The 9,683-nt window shown below is 40.0% G+C and overlaps 1 protein-coding gene across 1 annotated transcript in view; it reads left to right on the forward strand.

The window, feature by feature from the left end:
* The window catches only part of OSBPL1A (oxysterol binding protein like 1A), a 217,468-nt gene that overhangs the window by 46,550 nt on the left and 161,235 nt on the right, over nucleotides 1-9,683 (forward strand). The window contains exon 7 of the mRNA XM_007448592.1: nucleotides 1,249-1,393. Coding sequence (XP_007448654.1) covers nucleotides 1,249-1,393 — 145 coding nt within the window. The remainder of the gene's footprint in view (nucleotides 1-1,248; nucleotides 1,394-9,683) is intronic.

Raw genomic sequence — 9,683 nt, forward strand, 5'->3', positions numbered from 1 at the left:
AAAAAAAAAAAAAAAAGCCAAAAACCAACCAAACAAAAAAAAGGGTAACTGCTACTTAAACATGAATTTTCACAAAATTATTCATGTGCCTAATTCAGACAATTTGCTTAGGAAAGCTGAGGAAATTTTTTACTTGCCGTTGAGTTCATAACGTAGTCAAATTGTGGGACTAGAATACTCGAGATCATAATAATAGAACAGAAGTCTTTAAGTATCTGAAAACACAGCATGGTAATAGTTTAAGCAGGATATATTTTAAATGATTAGGTTTTTCTCTGAATTTCTGATTTACTACCCCACTTCTACTTGAAAACCTAATGGTTAAGAATTTAGTTTTTCATAGTAAACATTTAATATAAGGATAGTTTTTTTTCTTCATGATTAATCCAATTTAAAATTGTCATATAATATATAAGATCCTATAAAGGAATACCTTTCTCTAATTTTGATGAGCAATTATTTCTGAAAGGTATGCTATAGTTCTAGAAAATGACATACAAACAAGGGGCAATATTTTTGAAATATTTATATCATGTTAGAACAGACTGAAAACTTACCCATTTCTTTTTCTTCTTCGGAGACCTATTTTCCAGTTTCCATTTCCTGAAAATAGTCTCATTAAACACACAACTCTGAATATGGTCTAGATTCAAGACTGAAGCACGGCCCTTTGCCTTAAAGTTACTTCAGCTCGTTTGAAAAGGCCTCTCTGGTTTCCAAGTATAGTGCCTAAAACATATTTTAAACTTTGTGAAATGGAGACTCCTTTAAAAAGAACTTTTTAAAGGAGTCAGCTGGGAACAACAAATTCAGTAGACCTTTAACATTTACATGTTTAACATTTATGGTTTTAACGCTTCTGAATGACTGCCTGTGGTAGACCAGTTTGTAATTTTGCTGTCACAAGTGTGAATTGCAAGACTGGTAGGGGTGAAAGAATCTTAGTGGAATCCCAGTGTCCAGGGGTGAGTGGGGTGGCCCTGGTGTAGTGTGTGGTGTCTGTTTTAAGGGGACCGTGGGACCTGAGATTCCGTGGCAGCTTGAGGACAGCATGGGGAGTGACGTGGGTTGGCTGATTTTGTGAGCAGGAAGCCACTGACAGTTGAGATGCTAAGGAGCCCCGCTGCTCATCAGGCTCTGGAGCATGAGGGTCCGCCTGAATTTTCAGTTATACTGTACCATCGTGGGTTTCATGGAAGAAAGTCTGTCTTTGATATGTAATCTGCATTGTATTTCTTCAATTGTCAGCTCAACAGGCCGAATCCTCCTGCTGTTAACTGTTCGGATCAGTTAGGAAATACACCCTTGCATTGTGCCGCTTACCGGGCTCATAAACAGTGTGCCTTAAAGCTTCTAAAAAGTGGAGCAGACCCTAATCTTAAGAACAAAAATGGTAAGCATGTTGGTGAAAGCCATTGTTGGTCATTTTGAAGCTGTAAAGAAATGAAGTGTTTTGTTTTAGCACCCAGCCTTTGTTAAACTCTGTGGTCCCTGCTTAATTTTGAAGTCAAGGCATTTACACGAAAGAAAAAATTTATTAATTTACTTCTCAGTTAAGACCTAAATGTTTAATAATGCCTGTTTCATATGAGGCACTAATGATGCCTAAGATCTGATTTCCACCGTCAAGGGAAAGAAAAGTACAGTTGACTCTTGTTATTTGTGGTAGTTATGTTCTATAACATTGCTGTGACCTCTGAATTAGTGGATACTGAACCATTGCTTATAAGGGAAATACAGAGTTAAGTTCCTGTGAGCCTTTGGTCACAGCATTTTCATCCACTGATCAACACGTAGCCTTGTTTTATGCGTGCTTCTGTTTAAAAACACCTTATTCAGTGTACGTTATTGACTTGTTAACACTGAGATCACTGCCAAGAGCACTGTAACTCATGCCTGGACTAAGCTCATGTAACACATACTCTGTTCAGAAGGCGCATCACAGGCCTCTTGCACTTAGGAGCACTAGACAGCACTTCAGCCCTGTGCTTGGGGGCCAGTTTCAACAGTGAAATCACCAGAAACAAAATGCGAGAAATGTGGCACTAGGTGTAGACTGTGACGAGGACACTTGTTCACAGTACGAGAGCTGAGACAAGAAGGCAGAGCACCAGCTTTTCCACTTCAGGGAATGTGTGCATCAGAAGACTCAAGTTTTTTACCGATCTGGATGTGTCTGTGAATGACCAAAAAATTGCCATGAGTATTGACTTTGAGATTAAAGTACATTTTAACAATTGGCAAGTTTGCAGATGTGGAATTCACAAATAATGAGGATAGACTGTACGTGCACGAAGCATCAAAGACAGAATTGGATAACCATAAGAGGAGCTGTAAAAGGTGGATTGGGTAATCAGTGGAGGAACAGTTCATTAGGGCTTTTCTGCATCCCTTTTTAGGATGCTTCCCTCTGCCGACCATCGGCCTGGATTAGGATTTGTCTGTGGTCCCATAGGACCCTGTGTTGACCTCTTCATAGCTTCAGTTGTTCTCCATGGCGGTTGTTGACTTATGTAGCTGTCTCCCGTGAGACTGAGCTCCTGAGGGGAGGGCTAACATTTTACTGTCTAGTTTACCCAGCACCTAGAGTAATGTGTAGCATTTGATGCCTTCTACAAGTTGCATGTTTGTTGAAGGTTTGGGGCGATTAGACAATAGCTTCCTGAAGGAATACATCTTCTATACAGATCCTGGAGTCCTAGTAAGATTAAAAAAAAATTCATCTCTAAATACTTCAGTTTGTATCTCTAACAAAAGGCCCCCCAATATGTTTTTTTTCCTTTTAAATAAAACAGTACTATTATTATATAGTAAGATATTGGTAAGCTGAATTTTGGGAAAGGGTGTTGTAGGCAGAGGGAAGATTATGAGCAAAGGTAGTAAAGTGAAAAATGTAAGTCAAGTTGAGGTGACATCTCCAGTTTGACACATCCAAAGGTATGAAGGGGAGCAATACTGGGGAATCCTGTAACTGCAGATTAGCTTCTGTCATGGCGAGCCTCAAAATGCCAGACTGTTTTGCCCCTTAATTTGAAGATCAAGGAGACTCTGAGGAGTGGAGGGATGAGGTGCTTTAAAAAGATTAATATGGTTACAATATCTAGGATGGGTTGTGACAGGCCCAAGACTGTAGGGAGGGATCAGTAGGGCCATTGAAATGGTCTTAGGTGAGAGGTAATTAGGACCTGAACTTCAGTAACATCAATGGATGTAGAAAGGAGAAAGAAAATTTACTATAGAATCTCATGCTTCTTCCTCTCTTCTTTCGACTTGGCCCTTACGCCCTAGACTGGCACTGTTCTGTAGAGATACAGGGGGACCCACATATTAAAAGTAAAAAGAAACATGAAATTAATTTTAATAATGTATTTTATTTAAAGCAGTATATCCAAAATACCATGTCAACATGTAATTGGTGAAAAAAAAATTATCAATGACGATTTACATTCCTTTTTTGGTACCAAGTCTTTGAATTCTGGTGTGTGTGTTACACTTCACAGCACATCTCAGCTTGAACTAGATGCATTTCAAGTACTGAATGGCCACATGTGGTTAGTGTCCACCATATTGGACATTGCGGCTCTAGACGTACTGAGCTGTTTGAGGCTCTCTAGTTAACCATGCTGTCCTCACTCTGCTTATACTCTCTCTGCCAGGAATGGCCTTTTCCTTCTTGTCCATCTGGTAAACTCTAGTCTCACCTTAAGAATTAGCTCAAACTCGGCTTCCCCAGAGAGGCTTTTCCGGTATCCCTGAGGTAGACATAGGTTCTTCCAGGAATAAGTTAGAAGAGAAATTGGGGGATGCAGAAGGGGAAGCACTCAGGAGACATGAGGGAAATGCCAGTTCCATGGAAGCCAAAGGAATAAAGAGAGTAAGTGCAGAGCTAAAGGGGTGGGATGTTATTGGCGTTACGAGCATCCTAGACTGTAGAAGATAAACACTGAGAAAAGGCTGTGGAATTCAGTGACACAGTGCCCAGTGGTCCTTTCTGAAAGAGCAGTTTTCACTGGGTAGTTGAGTGAAGGCTAGGTTAGGGGCTAAGGACTGAGCAGGAAATGAGGGGGCTGAGGCAGCATTACTTACCTGCTTCTTTGCAATATGTAAGACCAGAGGATAGCTCCATGGCCAAGTGGAAGATTTTTTAGGCACGGGGAATTTAAGTATGTTTGAAGTTAAGGAGGACCAAGGCAGTAGAAAAAGAGCTTGATTTCATTGTGACAGAAATGTAATTTTTAAAAAGGTAATGTTTTGGGGAATAGCAAAAAAAGTAGGAACATATTTGAGAAACGAGCTTTAGGTTTTTTAATGGAGGCAATTATAAACACAGCTGAAGGATGTAAAAGAAGACCTAAAAAATGGAGAACCTTCCATGTTTTTGGTGGAGAAAGACCTCAACGTTGAAAAGCTAACAGTTCTCCTCAAATTAATTTATAATTCAGAGCAGTCCCAGCCAGAATCCTCAAAAGGTTTTCATAGAACTTGACTAGCTGATTCTAAATTTATACAGAAAAGTCGAGGGCAGAGAATTTTAAAGGGGAAGAGAAGCAGTGAGGGCTTGCCCTTGCTGGATAAAAGGACCAACTATGAATCTCTGGTAAGTAAAGTATTCATTTCTTCAACAAATATTTGAGTGCTTATGTGCCAGATACTACTCCAGGGACTAGGGACCTAGAACAGTGAAGGAAAAAAAAAAAACAGGCAAGTTCCTGCTTTCATGGAGCCTACATCCTAATAAGGTAAGACCAATAAAATGCAAATAGAAAAGCAGGTATTTAATATGTCAGATGTGATAAGTGCTCTGAGTGGGGAAAAGGCAGGGAAATGGGATCCGGAGTGTGTTGCATGTATAGAGGGCTCCTTCTTTGTATGGGGTGGCAGGAAAAGCTTCTCTGTTAGGATGGCAATTAAAACTTGAAGTGAGGGGGCAAGCCATGTCAATATCTGGGAGACGAGCTTGGTTCTAGGCAGAGGAAACAAGTGAGAGTGTGCGTGATGTGTCAGGAAAAGCAAGGAGGCCAGGATGTCCAGAGCAGAGTGAGAGCAGGAGAGTGGTCAGAGGAGGGGGTTAGAGAGGCCGTGGGAACTGGATCATGAAAGGCCTTTCAGGTTATTGTAAGAATTTTGGCTTTTACTCTGAGAGATGGGAAGATGCAGGAGGGTTTAGAATGGAACAGGGATGCGATCTGACCTATGTTATGAAAAATGACCCTCTGGTTGCCGTGAGGAGACTAGACCCTAGGAGGGCAGGGAGGATAGCTGTTGAGAGGCTGTTGGGATCATCGGGGTGAGAGGTAATATTGGCTTGGATCAGGACAGTGGCAATAAAAGTGGTAGTAAGTGGTTGGATTTTTTTTTTTTTTTTTTTTTGGTACATATTTTGAAGGTAGAGTGGTTAGGATTTTCTGATGGCTTGAATGTGAGGTATGAAAGAAAGGAGTCAAGGATGACTTTCCAGTGTTTGAACTGAGGACCTGAAAGAATGGAATTTCCAATTCATGAGAAGGAGAAGACTGCAGGAGGGGCAGGTTAGCAGTTGCTGAGAATTAGGGGCTTGGATTTTAAGACATTAAGAATTTGAAATACTGTACTATACGATCCAAATGATAGAGTTGGAAGTAGAAGTTTGAGTTTAGGGGAGAGGTCTGGGTGGAGATACAAATTTGGGAATCATTAGTTTATACTGTAGAGTTATTTAAAGTCATGGAATGTATAAAATTACTTAGCAAGATCTTGAATTGGTATTGGTTCAGGGTAGGTGAACAGTTTAGAAATTAAAACATGTACACATGGGAACTTAGTAGATGACAAAAGTGGTGTGATTGGTGGATGAGGAAAGAATCTAGTAATTAGCTGTCCATATAGTAACAGGTAATTTTAGATACCCATTTCATAGTGGATACTAAATTCCAGGTAGTTTAAAGACCTATATGTGCAATACAAACTTCAGACATCAGGAGAGGCTTCTGCTTTTGGCCATAGTAGAGTTACAGGGACCTGATTTACCTCCCTTTCGCCACACCTGTTAACATTGTATTGGAAGACCTAGCCAGTGCAATAAAGCAAGAAAAAGAAATAGAGGCCATTCAGACTGAAAAAGAATTCTTATTCTTCTGATCATCCAGGTAAAAAAATTGTAAGAAATTTCCAACAACCTGGTAGAACTAATTAGTGAGCTAGTTCAACATACAAAAATCAATTATATTTCTGTACACTAGTCAGAAGTAGAAAGTGATAAAGCATATTATTTATAATGGCATTAAAATTTCATGAAATACTTGGGAATAAACTTGATACAAGGTGTGTAAGACTTGTGCACATTGAACATTGGTGAGAGAAATTTAAGAATATCTATATGGGGAAGGGTACTATTTTCAGGGATCAGAATACTTGACATTGTTGTCAGTTTTCTCCAAGTAGATCTAGCAATTCAGTGCAATCCCAGTCAGAGTTCCAGCAGGCCTTTTTGTAGAAAATGACAAATTGATTACAAATTTTATTTGGAAATGGAAAAGACCTAGTATACCCAAAACAACTTTGGAAAAGAACGAAGTTGGAGGACTTAGGCTACCTTGTAGTTACAATCAGGGTTCTCTAGAGAAACAGAACCAATTATATATATACATATATATATATATATATATATGTATATATATATATATATACATATATATAGAGAGAGAGAGAGAGCGAGAGGGAGAGAGAGGGAGAGAGAGGGGGAGAGAGAGAAAATAATTATATCCGATGGTATAATTCAGACTGAATCCAAAGGCCTGAGCCCTGGGGAGGGGGGAAGCCAGAGGCCAGAGAACCAGGAGATCCAATGTTCGAGGGCAGAAAGAGATGGATTTCGCAGCTCAAGAAGAGAATTTGTCCTTTCTCTGCCTTTTTGTTCTGTTCAGGCCCTCAGTGGATTGGATGATGCTACCCACATTGGTGAGGTCAGATCTTTACTCAGTCTTCAGATTCAAATGCTAATCTCACCCAGAAACACCCTCACAGACACACCCAGAAATGTTACTATTATTTACTATCTAGGTATTCCTTAGCCTAGTCACTGTGGTAAGGATAGATATATAGGTCTGTGGAACAGGAGAGAGTCCAGAAATATATAAATATATTTACACACAATTGATTTTTGTCAGAGGTGTCAAAGGCAATCAGTGAGGAAAGGATAAAGTTGTCAACAGATGACACTGAAAAAGTTGGGTTGCTATATTCAAAACAAGGAACATGTGTAAAAATTAGATCTAGATGGGTCACAGAAATGAACATAAGAGTTAAAACCATAAAACTCTAGAAGAAGATACAGGAGAAAATCTTAGTTACCTTGGGTTTTGCAAAGATTTCTTAAATATGACACAAAGGATGAGTGATAAAATATTGATAAATTGGACTTTGTCAGAATTAGAAAGCTTTTCAATAAGCACTGTAATGCAAGTTATTTTATGGGAGGAAATATTGGCAAAACATGTACAAGAGTGCACCTGTATCTAGGATATATACAGAACCCTTATAACTCTAATAGGAAGATAAACAACTCAATTCTAAAAAGGTTCGGGCACTTCTTCAAAGATATACAGATGGCAAAAAACACATGACTAAAGGCTCTATATGGAGGTATAAAACCTAAATTAAAATTCCTTTACATGAAAAAAATGCATTTACATAGATGCAAGGAGTATGTACTATGATGTTTATTTCAGCTCTGTTTAAAATAGTTAAAAAGAATCATGATTACCTTTGAAAGTTAGTAGCAGTTTACAGAATGATTTAACATTGAGGGATAAACTTCTAAAAGTAATGGAGGGTGGGCACAGATATCTGGAAGGTTCAGCATTCCTGTTGAAGATGTTATAACGTTCTTGATAAAAGTCAAGATGGTGCTTTCTGAAAAAGTGTAATTTTTTAAATCATAAGAGTAATAGTATCTGCATTTTAGGAAGTTTTAAAAATATAGAAGAAAGCATAAATTACTGCAATACAATCTCTGGTACTTTGGCATGTTATATACCCTTTGAATCTGTTTTCATACCTATTTTAAAGCATTTTTTTAAATTGCAAAACAAATGCTTTTTTTTTTTTTTAATGGCCAAAGTGAGGAAAATGAAGGCACCAAAAAAGTACAATCACCTATACCCAAACATCCAAAGATTTCGTTTTTAGTTGTTCTGTTGTGGACTAGATTTTTTTTAAGTTTTAAATAATAGATACCAACTCAAGAGTGTGAGCAGGGACTTCCCTGGTGGTCCAGTGGTAAAGAATCCACCCTACAATGGAGGGGACTTGGATTTGATCCCTGGTCAGGGAACTTAAGATCCCACGTGCTGAGGGGCAACTAAGCCCACGTGCCACAACTACTGAGCTCATGCGCCTCAACTAGAGAGCCCGCGTGCTGCAAACTACAGAGCCCATGCCCCCTGGAACCCGTGTGCCACAGCTACAGAGCCCACGCACCCTGGAGCCTGTGCACCACAACTAAAGAAGAGAAAACCTGCATGTCACAACTAGAGAGAAGCCCACGCATCACAATGAAAGATCCTGCATGCCTCAATAAAGATCCGTATGCCGTACAAACATGGCTGCTAGGGCCTTCCCCTGGGGGGTGTGAAAAGGGCAGAGGTTGCTCAGAGAATGGTGAAGGAGTATGGGCGGGCAAGCACCTAAGAAAGTATCTACCATTCCTTTTAGTTTATGGCTTGTAAATAGAGTTGACATATTAAAATCCTGCTCTTTATTAAATGTCAGCAGTTTTCCATATCGTTACAGGAAGCATAGTCTTCATGGCTCACCTTCTGCATAGTATTTCATGTGGATGTAACATAATCCGCTCCATACCCACAAACCTTCAGTGATGAGGACAATAATAATTTCTATATTTTTTTATGACTGAATTTTCCTAGTCTTTAAACAAGGATGTTTTCAATTTTTTATATATAAATTTATTTAATTTTGGCTGCGTTGGGTCTTCCTTGCTGCACATGGGCTTCCTCTAGTTGTGGCAAGCAGGGGCTGCTCTTCATTGTGGTGCACGGGCTTCTCATTGCAGTGGCTTCTCGTTGCAGAGCACAGGCTCTAGGTGCACGAGCTTCAATAGTTGTGGCTTGCGGGCTCAGTAGTTGTGGCGCCCGGGCCTGGTTGCTCTACGGCATGTGGGATCTTCCCGGACTAGGGATCGAACCTGTGTCCCCTGCATTGGCAGGCGGATTCTTAACCACTGCACCACCAGGGAAGCCCTGTTTTAAATTTTTAGTCAAACTTGTTGATCCTCTTTTTTGATTTCTTCTAACACTTCTAAGCTTAGGTAGAGCTTTGGTAAATACTCAATTCTGTTTTCTCCTGGTGTATCTGTATCACATTCATTCAGCAAATACTGAGCCTCTGCTGTGTGCCAGGAAGTGTCGCAGGTACTGGCGACCCAACAGCGAACAAAATCCGACTGTTCCCATACTTGTGTTCTGGTGGGAGGAGATAGACAAAGCATAAATACACATACAGTGTTGGACAGTGAGGTGAGGAAAAATAAAATAGGCTAAAGGGGATAGAGGGCAATTCAGTGGGGAGGGAGGCTTTTGTTTTGGAAAGGGTGGAAGGGAAGGGAAGGCCGCTCCGAAGTGACTGTGCGCAAAGAGCCACATGAGGAAGGGAGTGAGCTGTGGTGAAGGATTCTGGCAGAAGAGCGG

This window comes from Lipotes vexillifer, unplaced genomic scaffold (genome assembly GCF_000442215.2).
Source record: "Lipotes vexillifer unplaced genomic scaffold, Lipotes_vexillifer_v1.1 scaffold168, whole genome shotgun sequence".
Lineage (NCBI taxonomy): Eukaryota > Metazoa > Chordata > Mammalia > Artiodactyla > Lipotidae > Lipotes > Lipotes vexillifer.